We start from the raw sequence: 20,200 nt of genomic DNA, 5'->3' as shown, positions 1-20,200 counted from the left end.
TGAAGTTTGGAAACTGCAGCTTTGAAGAGGAGCTTCGTCCTTGAAGGCAGCTCTCAGTCCCACCAAGCGTTTCGTGCAGCTGGAGATAAAGGTATTTCTCAAACATGCATGAAAGAATCAAAGTAACACTCCAGGTGTGTTTTTGATGAGTGGATAACATTGTAACACGATGTAAAGCTCAAAAAAGTCAGTTTCTACTTTTTTTTTTTTTTTTTTTTTTAACTTTTAAAAAAATGTTTCAGACTATTACTTTTGGCAATTTAGCCAAGCCAGGCTCTCCTACTGCGCTGTGCAAACCTGTAATTATAGTTAAAGACATTCATTGGATATCAAACAAAATTTTGAATTATTTCTTAAAACAGTTTTTTTTTTTTTACCACTGCGGAGAGGAGGTCAGGATTCACCACAGAGTTCCACAGACTCCCTTAACAACGACCACAGCTGCAGCAGCTATTTTTTTTTTTTTTTTTTTTTGAGAAAATATGTTAATAGCTTTCAAACCACAGACATGGAAAAGAGCGCTTCTTCTCTCGCCTGCCTGGCCACATATCTGTGCAGGTTTTACGAGCGCAGCAGCAATCATTTACGGTTTCCTCCACGTGTCCGGTGACGACCATCTTTCCGTGGCCACTACTGTTATGTGGAGCGAGCCTGTTGTTTTGGGTTCAGATAGGTCTTTTTATAAGTCTGTTGCGATCTGGAGAGCAGCGAAAGCCGGTCCACACTGCGGTCCAGGGCTAAATTTAAGCTTCCACGTTGTTCGAAAACCTACAGTGAAGTGGACTCGCTTCCACTGATCCCATCTGGAGAAAGTCAGAAAAAAGTGTGTGATAAAACCCAGAGCAGAGCATCAGGGCCTTTCCGCAGCTGTGCAGAGGGACCTCAGGGAGCTCCTCTCCTATCAGTTTCTGCATGCAGCTGTGCCAAAAAATCAAAAACAAAAACCTAACCGTTTTTTTTTTTTTTTTTAATGGTGACTGTGTCTGTCCTGGTTAAAAGAAACTTCATGAGAGAATTGAGTTTTCCTTTCCTCGTCTCTAAGGACTTCTCTCGTACGCCTGTCTTTAGGAGAACTTGTAAGGTTTCTTTGAATAACCAGAGAAATTCTTGTAAGCTTGTTGAACTCCAAGAAAAAATAGTTTTTCTAAAATTGAATTAGAGGCAGTCATAATTTGTTACATTCACATAATTGCATAATTGCTCTTATTTAATTTTTTTTCCCAGAACATTTTTTTTGTCCATTTTTTTTTTACTTACAAAATTAGTTTCAGTCTTGGATGTTATTTTGGTTCGCGTAGGAATATTTATGTTATTTTTGTCATTTGCGTCCAGGATTTCACACCGACCCTCGTCAAACCGAAAGATGAATCTCCAAATTCTATTTTCTATTTATTTTTTGCTACATTTATGCTGTTTCTTCCGGTCGCTTCTTCCACATATCATGGACGATTGTAAAGCCTCTCGCGTGGATCGCACTTACAGAAGCAAAAGCCTGTGAGGCGGTGTCACTCTTCTCTATTAAACAGGGCTGCTGAGGATTCCTGCCCCCTTACAGGGGCCTGCCTGCCTGTTTGTGAGCCAGTTTGAGAGTGTTTGTGCATGAAGGCTGGTGTGAGAATGTGTGTGCGCGTGTGTGTGTTCGTGCATGCTAACAGTATTTCAGCAGAAGGTGGCTCATGTTGCAGAGTTTTCACAGCAGCGTCACCAGCCTGGGTGGTTGCAAAAAAAAAAAAAAAAAAAGAAGAAGAAGAAAGCTTGGTGCAGCAAACAGGGCAGCTTGATGGTCTCAGTTGTTAGATAGAGGGTTGTTTACATGTAAAGTGCTGGTCCTGGTGTTTTTATGACCTGCAGTTGAAGCCAGAAGTCCATATATACCGTATAAAAATGATTACTATTTGCTGTCATAGCTGTTATCAAAAATATATACCTCAAGCTTTCGTGTTTGACCAGATGGAAAGGTAAAAAAACAACAACAAAACTGTCAGTTGACCAAGTTTGTCTGTAGCACATTTCAGTAAATGCAAGGGCTCCTCGGGAAGGAGGAAGACATCACATCACCCCAAAAGGACAAACCCATTTGTGTATGGATGCAGTTTAATAGCAATTATACCAAATAATAAGGAAATGTATGCAAGATTTAAAGGCATTAGTAAACAAACATTATTTTTCCATATTGAAAAATAGAAATAAGTTTGGTGATTCTAACTGACCTAAAACAAGAGACATGTTCGATCTGATGTTAACTTCAGACAGAAAAAAAAGTGGGTATGTGTCTTTTTACTTGGTGTATGAAAACTTGTCGTTTCAGTTGAAGCATATTTTTTCCTTGCACTCAGCTCTTACACCAGCTCAATCGGAAACATAGCTACACTCCAAAAACAAATCAGCGCTCTCAGAGATGACCGCATCTTTTCAGATGTTCCACTGAATGAGACGCTTCAGGCCGTCGTGTCCTTAGTTGACCTTCCCCTGCCCAAGGACACACCTGCTACCACCAGCCCAACTGGGACACTAGCTGGTTCTTGCATAAAGCTCCAGCTTGTACCTTATTAGCATCACTTCATTAAAATATGATCCAGCCAGCCTGTCCATTTGTGGAGTGCCTCACTAAAACAGCACTGCGGCCTCATTGTTTTGCCATGAGAAAAGGCATCCTGGAATAATTAGCGGCCTGCCAGTGGAATGGCCTGTGATGTAACAGAACTGGGATGTTTGGCATTATAAGAATGCCCCATTTCCACTTGCCACTGTGGCACTTCAGAGTCCTTTCATGTGTAGTCTACCATGTACGTCCCAGTGAGCAGTGGACCTCCCAGCCAGGGAGAAATAAGATGGTTTCATCACTGACACAGCTGTCTTTTCACCACTACCCACTCCAGGCTGGGCGATATTTCCTGCCTCTTCTTGTCTGGTTGACCATCTCCTATTTTATTTTGGTTGACAAAAGCTGCCCATTTGTTTTTTGTTGTTTTGGGGGGTTTTTTAATCCAAAAAGCAGCACTTTGTCCTTCCTTTCCACCATAATAATTCAAAGAGGTTTCCCTCATTGCTCAATTCTCCTGCAAACATCTAAATCAGCTTACACTCCCTAACTTCAGCATGAACAGCATTCGTTCCATGTAACGGTAATTTCCGGTGCTCTGGCAGGGCAAGCGAAGCATGCCAAGAGCTAATGTAATTACATTTAAGTGTCCGTTCCAAAGGAGTAGCGGCAACGGCTAACTTGACATCAATGCGCGTGCTTCCTTTTCAAAGTCTGCAAACATTTCATTTTACCAGTTTTAATACGACTCATGTGCCAGAGACGTCGGGGTCGTTTACGACAACGGTACGTCTGTTTGTAAATGCAATTAGCAAAATATGCAAGGGAAGTAAGCTGGTTAAATTGCTGCATAGCTGGTCAGCCACACACTTTCCCATTGCAACTCTTGGAAAGTCAGTTGGAGCTAACAAATATGTTTGATATGCCTTCACCAAGATCCGCATCGCCGCTTGTAATGTCTGCACTTCTATTATGCATAAGTTGGTCAGAGGCTGTAGTTCAGCACACGATAATTTTGCACAAAGATTCGACTAGCAGCTTGCTGTACCTCCAGCTGCGTTCTCACTCTGAAGCAGAGCAGATACCTGTGCTGTAACGTCGAGGTTTGTGAATAAAACACTTTGGGATCAACTTACAGCATGGTGTGCTTTTGATAAGACAATCTAACTGCATTTGAAGAACTCTCCTAAACAAACGGCATCACAAAGACCAAGGATCACAGCAGACCAATCACAGATGAAGTTACAAAGAAGTTTTAAATTCGGGTTATAAATCAGTATCTCAAGTATTGGCTTACTTCGTCATCCGAAAATGAAGAGAGCATAGCACGACTGAAAAGCTATGAAGACATTGCTGTCCACCTAAACTGAAAGGCTTGGATTGGAGTACATTAATCAGCCAAGAGGTCCCTGGTTACTCCGAGGGTGCTGCAGAGATCCACAGCTCAGGTGGGAAAAGCTGTTGACGGGATGACTTTCCATTTTATAATTTTGACTCTTAAGGCAGAGTGGAAGGTAAAGCTCTGTTTTTGAAAGGCAGCAAAAGCGGCCAGTGTTTGAATAGCCCACGGATGTTCAAAGACCAATAGCAGCAGGTGCAGTGAGAGGTGGATTTGGAAAGTATTGACCTTGGAGGTCTAAAACAGAGCTTCACACCACGTTTTTGTAAGCGATGTAGAAAATCATCTGTCATTTTCCCTTCACTTTGCTATTACGTACTGCTTAATCCCAGCAGGTTACGTTTAAGTATGTGCTTGTAAGATGACAAAACTGGCAACAGTTCAATGAGCGTAAATACGTCCTAGATTTTTAAAGCACCTCATGAAATTGTTCAGAAATTATATCAATAGACTCATTTTCACAACTTGTCAGTTTTGTGGAAGTTTTTTTTTTCTTTGTTAAATGTGTTTCAGCAAGCTGCCTCATTTTTCTGTAAGAGATAAACAGCCTGAAACCCTGTTGAACAGCCCACACGTCATTCTCACTGTACTGTTGTAAACATGCTATCGGAGGCCATGAAGTGTTTTCACGTATTTCTTTACGAGGTCGGACTTCATTAAAAAAAATCTTTTTAGCTGAAATATGATGAACTCAGAAAAGTTTGGCAATCACCACTCAGATTTCTGGATACACAATTTTGACTTCTCTAATATTATTCCTGATGATATTCCTGTTTGGCATTGTCTTAATACACATGCAAGTGTATTAAGACAATACTCTTGCCCAAAGATATGCTTTTATAAATGTGCTAACAAGCGATCAGATAATGAAGTTAATTTGTTGAGTAGCTCCTGGTTGTATTCTGATGGAATTTTGTGCATAATTATTAGTTTATAATTCACAAACAATGAGACAGGAGCAGGACAAAAAAGTTAATTTCCCCGATAACTCTCATCAACAAGCTAGCCTATTTCTCCATCTGCCCATTAGCGGGATGTATGTTGGGGGTGGGGGGAACAACCTTCCAAGCTTCAATTTAGGAGCAACATGGAGCAGCCTCGTCTACTTTTCTTCCTGTCTCGAACGCAAGTGTTGCTGCAGGGTGTTGAGTTTGTTACCTGTCTGGCAAGGGAGGGGGGTCTCCTCGTCTGGGGCTTTCCCACAGTTAAGAACCGAGGTGAACAGAAAGCCTCATAAACGCACAGCTCCCCTACAAAGGTCTGGTTTTCAACTCCCTGGACCAATAAACATCTGCCTATGCTTAGGGCCAGGGTCCCTTTTAAATCTCCATACACCTGGGAAGAATTACAGCCAGTGGGGTTTGAAGGAATGCCCCCAAAGGTCACCAAAGCCAGCCACACAGGCAGTACACAGGCCTTTGCTACACAGGCAGAGTTGAATAGTTCAACTCCTAGATGGTTCATGTGAGTGAGCAAATCAAGACTACGACTTTCATGTATATTTACCTTTGGCCTAATTATATTCAATCAGATCAATGTCATTGATCGCCATTAGATTGAATTTCAAGATCGCGAGTATACAAAGTCACATCATTTAACTGTTGTACTTGTATTGTAGAGCAGCAATAATAGGAGATATAAGAGTCTCGTTTTAATTTTTAAAAGGCAACAAAAAAAAACATTGTTTCACATCGATTTGGGAGTATGTGCTTTTCCTACTTGGCTTTAACACCGTTCCATTTCACGTATTAATTTATGTCCATCCATCCATTTTCTTTACACCCTTGTCCCTCAGTGGGGTTGGGAGGGTTGCTGGTGCCTATCTCCAGCTAACGTTCCGGGCGAGAGGCGGGGTCACCCTGGATAGGTTGCCATTCTGTCGCAGGGCAACACAAAGGACAAACAACCATGCACACACACACTCACACCCAGGGGCAATTTGGAGAGTCATGTTTTTGGACTGTGGGAGGAAACCGGAGTACCCGGAGAAAACCCACGCATGCACAGGGAGAACATGCAAACTCCATGCAGAAAGACCAGGGCCAGGAATCGAACCCAGAGCCTTCTTGCTGCAAGGCAACAGCTCTACCAACTGGTCCACTGTGCAGCCAATTATTACATTATACATATACATTAATTACATTAATTTATGTATTTCAGATAATGGAATGAATGATTTATCTGTTTATTATTAGTCTTCAGTATGGGCATGTTGTGGCTGATTTTAAGAATATTTTACTGAATCCTTTCCTGAAAATACACAATCTTAATCCAGTCAGTGTAATCTAATTTCATACCAATTTCTAAATTTTCTTTCATTTGGCGGGGGAAGTTGTCTTTCTTTTGCACTTGCAGTTTGTAGATCAGTTTTTAGTCTGGTCAATGAAGAAATAACACTTTTAAAAGTGATAAATTATCTTTTACTAGTTCATGGACTCCTACCACCTTGGTACATTGAGACGTCAGCTCTTGATGCGGTAGGCCACAGCATTATTCCTTATCCGTGGATTAAAGGAGTAACATTGCAGTGGTTTAAGTCTTAATGGATTGACGGAAGTTTTGCAGCCACACAAGAAGACCCTCTCTCTTCAGAAACTCCTCTCTCGTTTGGTGGACCTCAGGGATCCGTACTTGCACCTGTTCTTTTTTTTTTTAATCAAATTTTTTTAATTGAATTAGTATTTTTTTTAAAATGCCCCATCACATTTTGTTTCATCGCTACGCAGATGACAAATATGTATATTTATGAATGAAGCATAATGCTAAAACACCTTTGAAAGCCATTTTGAAACATTTCCTACATTTCTAAGAATAGATCAAACTAAATCAAAATTAAGTGAAGACAAAGTAGAAGTCCTATTTTTTTAAACTTATAATTAATAATATAAATTGAACTTGACCCTTTGAGCGGTTATGCGTGCCTGGAAACCTTGACAGGATTTTGGACTCTCGATTCTATCTTTAAAACCCGCTTTTTTCAGTTATGCGTAATTGCGAAGATTAATGCTGCATTTATTTAGTGCTCTTGAAAATGTCATCTGTCTTTTCTTGTGGTTGGACTGTTATAATAGGCTTTATGTCGGTGTCTTGAGTACCTAAAGTGCTGTATCTACTCTGCAAGAACTGAGAAACCCAAAGTCGTAGGACAAGAATGACATGATTGCTTAGCGGCTCTGGTCTGGAAGTTCTTGGGATAGGATATGGACAAGCTCTTTTCTCATGTGGCGTCCCAACAGCTGTTGTGTGCACGGCCAGAAAAAGGGCCTATGAAGGGAGCCATGAAGATTTCCTTGGAGCGCTGCACTTGAGATTCTCAGAAAGTGCAAAATGTGCTGACCAGAACAAACATTTTCTGTTCTTGCCACTTTGACTAAACAAACTAATTTCTCAGCTGTTGTGGGAATATGCTCAGGCTTTCAGTGACGTTTTAACTCTTGAAACTCCAATGAGATTAAAAAGACAACTGAGACCAGGTCTCAGTGGCAGCTACCCCTAGAGGGGTTACTGCCATTTTGTTCAATGTTCAACACACTGGGTTGTCTTATCAGTTTCATTGTCCTGTGAATTTCTTTAGTAGTTCTGTAGTCAGTGTCTCTAAACTTGCTTTGCTCATTTTTAACAATGATGCTGACAACGATGCTGACACGGATATATTTTTGGGAAGATTTACTGCAGGCTTGAGTGAAAATGTGATCTTCTTAATGCTGGAAGAAAGCAGAATGACTTGTATTTATTATGTTTTTCAGGTGTATTTCGACTGCGGTGCCAAGGTGGATGTGGTGGACGTTCAGGGCCTCATTTTGTCTCCTGGCTTCCCCTACAACTACTCCTCGGGGACTCACTGTGTTTGGCAGTTTGTTGTTCCAGTCGATTACCAGCTTGTTCTGGAGATATTTGACTTTGACGTGTTTGAAAGCCATGATTCCGAAGCTCAGTACTCTGCTTTCTCTAATTTTGAAGAAGACGAAGAGGCAGCAGCAGAGGAAAGAGGGAAGGTCACCCCTACTGGCTCATCTGCTGACGGAATCTTGTCGGCAGCCGCAAAACCAGCGCCTCAGAGCACAGGGGATCTTTTAAAGACTTCCCGAAAAGGCATTCCTAATCAAGTCGTGGTCCAGGAACAGTCTTTAAAAATGGAGATTGCCAAAGTTTCAAACTCTGCCAAAAGATCTGCAGACCTGTCCCCTAGTCAGTCTTCATTGCCCCCTTCTTCCCTCCTTCTCCTACCTGGTGCTGCGCCACCTGCAGACAAAGTCAACAACTCCGTCTCTGCCTCTCCCTCAAATGAAAATCTCAGTCCCACTTTGAACCCAAGCGGGGTCATGGAGGAGACCACCTATGACTCACCACCCTCCACAGGAACTCCTCCTGTGAGCCCTGAAACTCAGCAGTCCATCCTTGACGCCTGCCCCCACGACGTCCTCTACATCTCAGACCTCATCACCTTTTCTTCTAGGTTCTGCGGGTCCAACCGCCCTCCCAGCAGCCAGCTGGTTTTTGGCTCAAGCCAAGAGATGGTGGAGGTCATCATGGAGCTGATCACCACCACCCACTGGGGACGCGGATTCGCGCTTCTGTTCCACTACCACAACCTGACCGAGCCGGGAGGGGACCAACAAACCACATCCCCGTCAGGCGGCAGGGTGGACTCCCTTCTTGCCGCTGTGAGCGGAGCCGCTTTCTTTGCTCTGATACTCACGACTGTACTCTGCATCATTTTCAGGTAACAGAAGCAACCAAACAATTTAAACCAGTGGAATGGTGCCTAGAAAAAGGCTTAATGGAACGGCTAATTGATCTTAATACAGTCGGTGATTTGAGTTTGACACCGAAAGGTCCAGAAATTCACCTTCTAAAAATTTCTTGCAGTTTTCATTAAACATTGGCAACTGGAGCCTCTGTATTAACTTGATGTGAAATAATGAATAATGGCTGTTTTATAAAAGACATAATTAATTTGGAAAGACAGAAATGATGCATACACTGATCAGAATTTTACTTCCGATTTCCGATTCATTTTTGACTTGCTAATACCAGTATTAGTTGATTTTCAATTTCTCTCTATAAGTCTTAAACATTAAAAAACCAAAATGTTTATTTTTATGTTAATTAATTATATTTTGAGAAGGAGCGATGCCCTTCTATGTGAGAGAGCAGCTTCTGTAAAGGAGGGTTTCACAAAAACAAAGGCAAAAGTGATTTTGAGTTAGCTTCAGCATCTTTTGTCAGTGATTAGCAACATTAGCATTAGCAACCGTGAACTCCCCAGATCTGAACTCCTGCATCTCCTGCCGCTGCGCAGCTCGACAGAAAATGCACAAGCGCTGGCCTGCGTCGTCACATCCCTGTAATGTTGTCTCAGCTGGGCGCCTCGGTGCCTGATGTGGTGACCTTTGGTGATTAGCTGGCTTCGGCTGCGGCGGCGCGTCTTCCTTGATGTTGGCGTTTCTCACCAAACACCGAGAGGGCATTCAAGGTGCAGCACCTGGCATCAATTCCAGCACCACAAAACCAGAAAGGCAGGATGAAAGCAAAGGGCGGGAAACTGAGCGACTGGGGACAACTGGGAGAGGCAGAGCCCAGTGTGAGTTTGGTAGCAGTACCATTCACAGGCTGTTAAAAAGGTGTAAATTACATTTGTTCCCAGCCCCAAATAAGTGGCGCTAATCTTAAGCAAGCGTAATACTATCCGTTCTGACGAGCTGATTGTTTTACCCCCTCCCTGTCTGAACGTCTGGAAGGGTTTACATTTGTGCCTGTAATAATCCTCAACTTTCTGAAAGAATTTGAGCAGCTTGGTACATCGGTCCCTCCGCAAGCACGATAACTCTGCAGGCTCTCACTTTATAAGGCCTGTAAAATTAGAAACACGTGTTCCATAAAAAGGAAAGTGTATATAGCAACAACAACAACAACACCACCACAAACGCAGACGCACAAACACGCTTTAATACGCAACTCCAAATGCAAAAGCTCGGTAGCTGTTTTTTGTTGTTGTTGTTGTTGTTTTTTTTGTTGTTTTTTTGTTTTGCTTTGTTTTTTTCCCTCCTGATGTTCCCTATTAATTTATCTGAGTTCACTGAAACAGCTGGCACCAAGCTAGGCTAGTCAGGCACAATCACGCAGGTTTTAAGTAGCACTGAGTTCACCTTCAAAGGTGAAAATCGTTAGGAAACAGCCAGAGGTGGATGAGGGTATCCGCAGGGGTTGCTCTCCGTTTACTGGTGACAGGTAATGAACTCACTCAGCTGTGATATTCACTTTTAATAAGAGCCTACATGCCCGCGTATTTCATACTTCACTGGGTCAAATAAATCTCAAAACAGGGAGGAAAGTTAGACAAATACTCCAGAAAAGACTGACAACAAACTCCATCTTTTAAGAATATTAATAACAATAGCCGTGTGTGTGGAGGGAGCAATATTCAAAAATATATTCCCTCCCTTTGAAGTTTTTCACATTTTTCAACAACCATCAATGTATTTTATTGACATTTTGATATGACAGAACAACACAACGTGGTGCGTGATTGTGAAGAAGGAGGAAAGAATCCTGGGTTCTTCCACATTAAAAAAAAAGTATAAATACTTCTGAAAAGTCTACCTAGTTTACTCTGATACCCCTAAATAAAACCCGGCGCATTCAAGCACTATCAGTTGCTGGCACATTAGTGGGTAGACTCCACATATGTGTAATTTAATCTCAGCATAAACCCGACTACTATGTAAAGACGTCAGAGGTTCGAGGCTAGCAGTGGACATGAAGGCCAAGCAGGCAGGTTGAGGTGAAAGTTATGGAGAGGCTTATCGCACGATTAGGCTACGAAATACAATTTGAACCTTTCCCTGAGCTCTGTTCAATCCAAGTGGAAAAAGAACGGTACAACTGAGAGCGACCTGAGAAACGACGGACCACCTAATCTGACAGGGCTGGACATGAAGAGCATTAATCACTACAGCACATGAGAGGCCCTACGGTGAATCTAGAGCAGCTGCTAAGATCCACAGTTTAAGTTGGCAGGACAACTATTAGCCTCGCACTCCATATATCTGCCCTTTTGTGACAACAAGAAAGCAAATGTGGAAGGAAGGCCATAAGAAGTCTTGTTTGAAGTTTGCCACTATCCATGTGGGGGACAACGCAAACAGGGTAGAATGTGTTCTGGTTAGATAAATTCAAAATGGAACTTTTTGGCCTGCATGAAAAACGCTGTGCGGGCCAAAGGGAGGGCGGATTATGGGAAGATTGATGAAGTTAAATACGGAAAAATGCCTTAAGACCTGTCACTGAACTTCAACCTGGACAGAAGTTAATTTTTCAGCCTAAGTTTGTTTGTAGGAATGCAAGCTATCAATTATTGAGTTAATCTAAAGTTGATTGATCTCATCAATAGACTAGCAATTAATAAGTGGCCATTTAAAAAAAAAAAAGTTTTTCCTCTTGTCAAAAGGGCCGACCGTCTTTCCATAACACGAAGGGCTAAATTATTATTACACTACATTATTATTATATTATTTTGTGTCAGCAGTATTGAACACTGACTAAATAAACAGAAAATTATTATATACTTTGTGACAATTAAGTAATTTTTGAACGAGCTCTATTAAGGTGAAACTTAAGCAGCTTGTTGAGTTTTTATATTTCAGAACAGAACCGCCTAAGTCACATTTCTCATTCAACAGTGAACTCTGTTCAGACCATTTCTCTTCACCGTTCTGGGCTAAGGCCGCCATCTTTGTTTCTGTATCAACTGACTTGGCTTCTGGATCAGCGGAGGCGCCCTCTGCTGGACGACGGGGAAACTGCAACACTGAATGAAGGTCCAAGCGGATGTTTTGAGTCAATCGATTGGAACTAATTTTAATCTAATAAACCATTAATCAACAATTAGTCAGAAGTTCATTAACTGTTCATATTCCTAGTCGGTTGCAGTGAAATGTTAGTATTCCTTTACTGGAGTGGTCCGTTCAAGTCTAGGGAAAATGTGGCAATCATGATGTTTATGAACTCTGTCAGTCTAGTTTGATGAAGCTTATTCTGTTTAGCTGAGAATAACTGGAAGAATTCAGTCTCTATATGTGCAAATTACTCACTGGGTTTGATTACAAACACAGACTACAAGAAAAAAAAACTGTTTTCCTTCTACTTTCCAATTATACACTAGTTAGTGTTGGTCTATCACACAAAATCCCTGTAAACACATTTAAGCTTGTGGTTGTAACGTAAAAAAAAAAAAAAACAGGTTTAAGGCAAGGCGAATGTAGGAATAATGCCGATCCTCCTTTAATGGTAATTAAAATGGAGAGACCGGTTAGAGCTTGTTATCACACATCACAAAGTTTTAAATTCCTACCAGTGAAAAAAATGCAACGACAGCTCAGCAGCAGCCATTACAGGAACGGTTGGAGACGACTAGAGCGTTTGTGAGAAGTCAAGTTTTTGCGGTGCAACTTGCTTCGTTATTCAGGGCCACAACAGAACAAATACTGAGTGAGATCGCCACAGGTATGCGGGAGTTATTATACTAAAAGTTAATGGAGGTAATTATATTGCCAGAAAGCTCCCATTTCAGCACAGCTACATGGGACTGTGTCCATTTTTACATTTCTGGTCAAATTGCGAACATCAGAATGGTTTTCATTCAGCAGCAGCTTCATTTAAAAAAAAAAAAAGCTTTCTCTCACAGATCTGTCTTTAATTAGCACTTGAACTGATTATGGTTATTTGTTTGGTTTCCAGACCCAAACTGTGTCCAAAAAGAGCCAGTTCCTGCACATCCAGCAACTCTGAGGTACAGAAAAAAATGTTTTGTTTTTTTTGTTTTGGTTTGGGAATTTTTTTTCCCCTAACATCCTCTCTGTTTGGCATTTTATTCTTCTGAAAATTTGGTGCTGGAAATACATGATGCACAAAGCTAACAGTTTTAGTAACATTTTAGTTGAACAGTGTGTGTGTAGAGGGGGGAGAGTGGGGAAGAAACAACCCCAGACTGTTAAATCCATAAAATTGGAGTCAGGGGCTCCATACTAAGCGCTGATTATTAGAGACTCCATAGGGAGTGAGAGGTGGACCTTGTCTTGTTTAAATCTCTGACGTCAGGGCGCCTGTTGTTTTTCTTTTTTCCATAGCTGTTCGTGTGGTGAAAGAATTTGCAGGATGCCTACGAGTCTGGCATGGAATTTCACAAAAAGGAAAAAAAAAAAAAAAGATTTAGAGATTATTTGCTATTGACAAATCTATTCCTCTTTATAAGCTAAAATGTTCTCGTAATATTTTCAAGTGGATCGTCTTTATATAAAGACTCTGTTTATAAGAAGGATCAGATGTCGGTCCCTGTTTAAATACGTCTGCTTCTCCTGGTTCATCCCTGTTTGTTTCTCCGCATGAGACTTATCCCCTACCTGCCTTCTTGTCTCTGCTGTCTGATTCATTTGTCAGACATTCCTCTGGAAATGGAGGTTTATCCGGGATCACTGGACATTTCTTTTAATATATTTTCGCTACCGAGGGCCAACGCCGCCTACTTCTGTGGCTCTACCTCACCCACTCCCCACTGAGCCGAACCAGCGGAGGTTCACTCCAGGTCACAGATTTACAACAAAGGCTGTTTGGTAACATTTGCAAAGCCTGCTTTACGGCCTTATTATCCTTATCTGTGTTGTTGTAGTGGAAATTAGACTTTGACTCATTTTTGCTTCTCAACTCCTCAGTCAACGGAAAACGTGATTATAACCAGCTAATAAGAAAATAATATTTTTCTTATTAGAGATGTGCCGATCAGGTTTTTTCCTGCCGATTCCGATCACCCATGAGGGCCGATCACCGATAATTATTAATTTTTTTAATCATAAGCACTACCGTTACATTATGTGGAAAAGAGAACCATGAATTCACCTTAATTTAGACAAAAACTTGTTTTTAATAACTTTTTCCAAGAAAAAAACAAAAACAAAACAAAACAGGCATTGTGCAAATTGTACTGCTATCAGTAATACTATCTTTAACAGACTGAAAACATATGAAAGCTCTGAAGAGGCTAAATAATGCAAAAAAGTCAAAATAAAACCTCTCAACATTGCCAAAAAATTCAAATATAAAACTTAACATTCAAAGGCAAAAACAGGTTCCATTACAATAAACAATCCAGAGTTACTGAATGAAAACGTCCTGATAGCATGGCGGCTAGCTGATTACTGCTAGCTCTGATTGGCTGTTTCTGACTGAGCGGAGTAATTATGCAGAACAGGGAGGAGATCGATTATTTTTTAGAGACTATCTGTCTCATGTTAGGACAGCGAAAGTTTTAATATGTATATAAAATTTGTGTTTTTAAGTTAGATGCTGCAGCTTTAAGCAGGTTCGGTGTGAGAGTCACTACCAGGTGGAGAAGAAGCGAAGCTCCGTCTGTCAAATATTACTACCTGTAGCAGCGGTTCAACAGCGAGAGCAGAACCAGCGTCTTGCATCGCAGCTCGAAGACTTAAATAATTTTGCGGGTTATTTGTTTAGCTTTCTGACCGTCATGCTAATCATGCTAGTGTTTGTAGCTGTGCGCTGCTTTACCTGCTATCTGATCCTCCATATGTCTTTTTTACTGCAGTGAGCCTCGATGTAGCCAAACTCTGTCAAGTATGTCATTGTTTTTATGCCATATTAGATTCGTCGTGTTGATGCATTTTGACGTGCTTCAGTTTTCTGCCGCAACACGCAAACTTCTCCATTCACTCAGTGGGTTATAGTTCCACATCACATCGCTTATAGGATTTGTTGCTGCGCCTTTGCGCAGTGTGAAGGAAAGAGGAGACCAGCTGCACAGGCAGGCTGCGAAATGAGATGCAGGTGATCGGTATCGGCAACAAGAGACCGTGATTGGCAATCACCGATCATACACTTTTTCACGGAAATCGGCCGATTATGATCGATAGCCGATCGATCGGCACACCTCTAGTAAAAATCATAATTTTTCGCGTCATGAACTGTGAACAAACGATCTCAAATCACAAGGCAGAGCCAATCAAGACTACCAACTTGATTTGTCTTGATGGTAAAAACATGTGGAGCACAGCAAAAGCAAAACAAGAGATGTGTTCTGATGGATAAATTTGGTCAATATTTGATCTCCGAACTTTGTAAAGCCAAAACCGATCAGCCAAAATACTTCTTTCTAACCTTTCTGTCATTAAGTTGTCAGAGTTGTAGTCGACTCCAACAGTAGTCACTCCAACAGTCAGCTGTCAAGCTGCAGAATGAAAAATAAGCAGCACCCAGTAAAAACTACAGCCAAGTACTTCAGTAACGACTTCCACACCGAAGAATGTTGTGGTTAGTGTGTTACTGATTGGGGGGGGGGAGTCCAAATTTACTTTCCAACTTGGCCAGTCAAATTGGAAATTGTCAGATCCACGGTGAAGCTATGCTTTCCAAGATTTCCATGTTTTTGTTTTTTTTTTGTTTTCTTTTGTTTTGTTTTTTTTGTGGGGTTTTAACACAGCACCCAATGTGTTTCAAGCATTGATACGATGAATACTCTGCATGCATTGTGTTGTAGGTCACGGAGGGAATCCAGAGCGTTGCCGCCGAGATCAGTGAGCTCCAGCTGATGGCTGAGAATCAAGCTGGTCCAGAGATGACCGGAGAGCAGGACAACGACAGCAACCAGCCCCATGCAGGTTGGGAGGTGACACACCTGCACAGATCCATGTATTCCCACAATGTGAATTCCTCAATGACTGAACAGCTACACTCTACTCGGCTATTTATTTAATTTCAACTCTATGACGCCGGAGTGCATCAGTAATGGCGCCGAAACGACGAGCCGAGGGCCTTTCAAAAGCAAAGCTATTGTGGATGTCAATTTAGATTTATTTGCGCCACTTTTTTTTTTTTTTTTAGACTTTTGGCTGGAATATTTCAGGAATGAAAATAACATCATCAAGGCTATAAATCTTTTCATGTGGTCATTGCGCTCATTGAGACTTTAAAGTGTACCCTCCACGCAGGGCGGGGAAGAAGATCCATCAGTTTGGCTGCGTGGGAATGGATTCTCTGATTTACATGCTGCCTTTTCTTTGCTCTTTCAAACAAGTACTCCACTTGTGAAGTGCCAGGGGTTATCTGCACATCTGCCAAACATGTGTCATAATCCTTAAATGGAATCATTCCGTTGTTGTTAATCTCACATTAAAAGAAGAAAGAGAAAAAAAAGTTCAGCTGTTTTTAATAAAATCAGCTGAGCCAAAGGTTTAGCAACACAGCAATTTTGGAGAATAAAAGTAACAGAACCATTTATTTATTCATTTGTATTTTTGCTTCTTTTTTTTTAAACTGACCCATATAATAAACTAATTCCTGTTTCCCGCGACTGTTAATATGATGCAACACATAATCCCGTTTCTCTTAACCATTCACAAAATAAGAAAGACAAGAGAACATGCCAGTCGGGTATAGCAGAAACTGTCCTTGTACGTACTTGCCTAAACCTGTCCATATCTTCAGGTAGAGCAGTAATCAAAATGTTTTAAACAGCTGAATCTCTGACAGCTGAGGCTCGATAAATTCACAGCGGTGGCGTTAATGTTGAGGCAAAACCTCACTAAGGTCGCTATCAGAGAAGTGCAGCATGGTTTCCATGTGGGATAGTTCAAAGTTCAAGTTCTCTTTTTGTTTTTGAAAAAAATATACGCAGAAACCGTCACAGAGATCCAACAAATCCACTGACCTTCAACGTCAAATTCATGAAAGGTCACGACTTGGTGTACTATAATAGTCTGCAAAATAGGTAGCAGTATATTACTGTTGTTTTACTAAAAGAGATGGCATTTATAATTTGAGAAGATCAGACATACAATAATAATAAAAAAACATAGTAAGAACTAAATAAATGGAGCTCTGTATTTTTGTTGTTGAACAATTCGTCTAAAGACACCAAAGAGAGTAAATCAATTTGTACTTTCACGAAAATAATAAAATATAATATACTATAAAAGAATAATGAAGTGTATTGATTCAGTAGAGCGCTGTGTCGTTGCAAAAATTATACATATTTTTTCTTTATTATTATCTTTATTTATACATGTTGCCTATGTTGTGTTTAAAGATCTATATGGATGCTTGATTGATGTTTAGTTGTTTATGGCTTAGTGAATTGACTTTTGAGAGAAGGGGTTGACTAAGTTTCTTTTTTCTTCAAACTTCTTTTCATTCAAAACATTTGTTTATGTCAACATGTGACAATGGGTTCATTTTAAACTGTAAATGAATGAAATAAACAAATTAAATAAATACGCTGCTAAAGTGCAGTAAAACTATTTCTAATTTTAAATTCTGCCAACTTTTTACCTTTGTTGCCTTTTGTCTTTTACAGTGTTTTCATTTAGAGTGGTCTGTGGAAGTGCTAGGCTAATCGTAATTGATTGTCTGCAGCCTGTTTACGTCTTTCATGGAGTGTTTCCTATTTCTCTTTGTGGACATTTGTAAGTTTCACTGTTATTTGTTTTTCTAATGATACTTTTTCAATCTTTTTAGATTATGCGATAGGCCATCAGCAATGTAAGTTGTAAATAGAATTAAGGGGCTGAAAATAAAATGTAATGATATTAGAATTATGACAGCAAACCAGCACAACGCAAAGAACTTTGCACAGTTTTTCACCCAAACTAACCGACTGAGTTCAAATGCTGTTGGATGTAGTTAATGTTGGCTAAAAGATTACTAGCTAATAACAATACAGCACCTCGAGCTTGTTAACAAGTAGCTTGTAGGCTACTGATGATGTTGCCTATGTTCAAATCTGGTTACTTTCCCGTGAGTAACTTAAAAAAAAAAAAGAAAGTACTTATTAGAGTAGTTTTCTTTTACTTTAGTAATATTATTATTACTTCGACTCTTTTTTTTCTTTGCTTTGATTCATTTTGCCCCCACCAAAACAAGCCGATGCACTGAATATGGGACTAGAAATTGGTCAAACCCTTCTGGGTTAAAGTGATGGATTTGCTGAGTAACTGGTTGGATGTAGGGGTCCCATTGACACTTGCCTACTATGCCTGTTAGGAGACAGAACCCAAATAAAAATGTGTAGGGCGGTAAAGTGGAGGGGCCACTGGTTCCCTGGACCCCCCTGTTCTGGCGAAGCTGTGCAGATCACTTCCAGTTCAGACTTGTGGGAATAATGTATTTAGTGCCACAGATTCTATTGTTTTTCATAGCGCATGCTCACTGCATGCTATTATTACCCCTAGCAACAGTTGCCATGCTGCTGACAACGATGTCATCAGCATGACTTTAAATGATGTCTGTGTCATGAGGTCCTGTTAAGAATGACTTTGTGATGTCATAGAGTCCATGACATCACCAACTGGTCAGTTAATTCTCAGGTCAGTTAACACAGAAATCATTTGGACATTTTAGCTCAGCTCAACACAGATGAGTAACGAAAACTCACAGCTCACTTTTATTTGGAAACACATGAAAACAAGGTTCTCCAACAAAGTCCATCCTGGTGAAACAACCCCGGATTACAGGAAAAAAAAGAACTTCTTTGGAAAGTGATTGAAAAATCTGCGGACGGACCAACTGGATCTTGTCAGAGAAACATTTTTGGAAGAACTCCATGAGGTTTTGATCGTACTTTTGAGAGAAACAGGAGAATTAAATGTGGATGTTCTCTCAGAGGTGTCAGAAGAGCTGAGTGAACGGATTTTCCAAAACCTCGCCAGAGATGCTTTACACTTCGCTTCTGGACTGCATTTAATTGGACTTCTTGATTACCCAGGAGGACAAAAAGTTATTGTGGAAAAATTCAAACATCACCTGGAGAATCCTGTTCCTTCAAAGAAAATGTTTACATTTACAAAACGAAAGATCAGAAAGATTTTTTTTCCTAGTGAGGACTTGTACTCAGATGAAAACTGCCTGAGTGAGGATTATACTCAGGCAGGCATGGACCCTGAACGATTTTTGAGGGACGCGAAAGAGACAGGTTTCAAACGTGGAACCGAAGAGGAAAGAAGAAATATGGTGGAAAAAATTCTTTGGCGATTAATTTAAAAGTCCAAATCTTCCACAAGACCATCTTAGAAAGGCCTGGAAGTACATTCAACATGCTTTCTGTTGTGGAGATAATTCAGACGATGCGCAGACTCAAGAACCCTCTAAAGATTTTAAAGTCCCTACACTGGCTCCCTGTATCTCAGAGAATAGACTTTAAAATACTTTTCATATAAATCTAATACTGTTAGTTTATAAATCACTGAACGGTTTTGCACCATAATACATTAAAGATCTGTTATTGCTGTACCAACTGTCTAGATCTCTCAGATCTTCTGGTTCTGGCTCTGCTCTGCATCCCCAGAAACGGAACCAAATGAGGAGAAGCAGCATTCATGCATCATTTGGAACAAATTTCCAGAAAACTGTAAAACAGCTGAAACACTGGGTGCCTTTAAATCTCAACTTAAAACCCACCTATTTAGAGTTGCTTATGGCTAAATTAGGGTTAGAGTGAAGGTTTTGATGTCTTCGATGTTTTTAATGTTTTTATCTTTACTTTTTATCTATTAATTTCTTTTTATTTTGCTTTCTCACTGTTTATGCTGCGTTTAGTTTTTATTGATGTAAAGCCCCCCCGGAGAGGCGCGGGTACCGTCCCCCACTCGTAGAAAACGTGAGTTAGAGTCCCAGTTAAATGATGTTTAACTAAAGTCCTACGGTGTTTAGAGTCCCAGTTGACGGCGTTTCAACTAAAAGCCTAGAGGTTGGAGTCCTTGTCAAACGGCGTTTTTGACAAAAGTCCCAGAGGTTTAGAGTCCCAGTTAAATGGCGTTTAACTGAAGTCCTAAAAGGGGTGCAGGTTTTAATGTTATCTTTTTTAATCTTTTTTTTTTTCAAAATCTCTTTCTCTTTCTTACTGTTTATTAATTGTCACATGCTTTTATTTTAATTATGTAAAGCACTTTGAAATGCTTTGCTGCTGAAATGTGCTATACAAATAAAATTTGATTGATAAGAGTGGAAGAAACTTTGAGTTTTGTCCAGTTTTAGTTTGGCCTCTGAGTTTTCTCTGCTGACTCGGAGTCAGGACCGGCCTCCTCCGAGTCAGGACCGGCCTCCTTAGCGTACTAATGCTAGCATGATCGCTCTCTTTTATTCCAACATATTGAGAATTAGGCTCATTACATACGCCATTGTGGTTCCAGTTAATATTGTTCAGAAACAACTGACAAAAAAAGGCTGTTTTCCATCTTCATAAGCTTCCTACTTTA

At 40.5% G+C, this 20,200-nt stretch overlaps 1 protein-coding gene across 1 annotated transcript in view; it reads left to right on the top strand.

Moving 5' to 3' along the window:
- The window catches only part of LOC106917199 (uncharacterized), a 36,287-nt gene that overhangs the window by 8,866 nt on the left and 7,221 nt on the right, over positions 1-20,200 (top strand). Inside the window, exons 2-4 of the mRNA XM_014985991.2 lie at positions 7,688-8,664; positions 12,681-12,732; positions 15,490-15,610. Of these exons, the coding sequence (XP_014841477.2) occupies positions 7,688-8,664; positions 12,681-12,732; positions 15,490-15,610 (1,150 nt within the window). The remainder of the gene's footprint in view (positions 1-7,687; positions 8,665-12,680; positions 12,733-15,489; positions 15,611-20,200) is intronic.

Source organism: Poecilia mexicana, unplaced genomic scaffold (genome assembly GCF_051168715.1).
Source record: "Poecilia mexicana isolate PSO_F unplaced genomic scaffold, ASM5116871v1 scaffold_9, whole genome shotgun sequence".
In the NCBI taxonomy this organism is placed as follows: Eukaryota; Metazoa; Chordata; class Actinopteri; order Cyprinodontiformes; family Poeciliidae; genus Poecilia; species Poecilia mexicana.
This window is presented reverse-complemented; position numbering and strand designations above follow the sequence as displayed.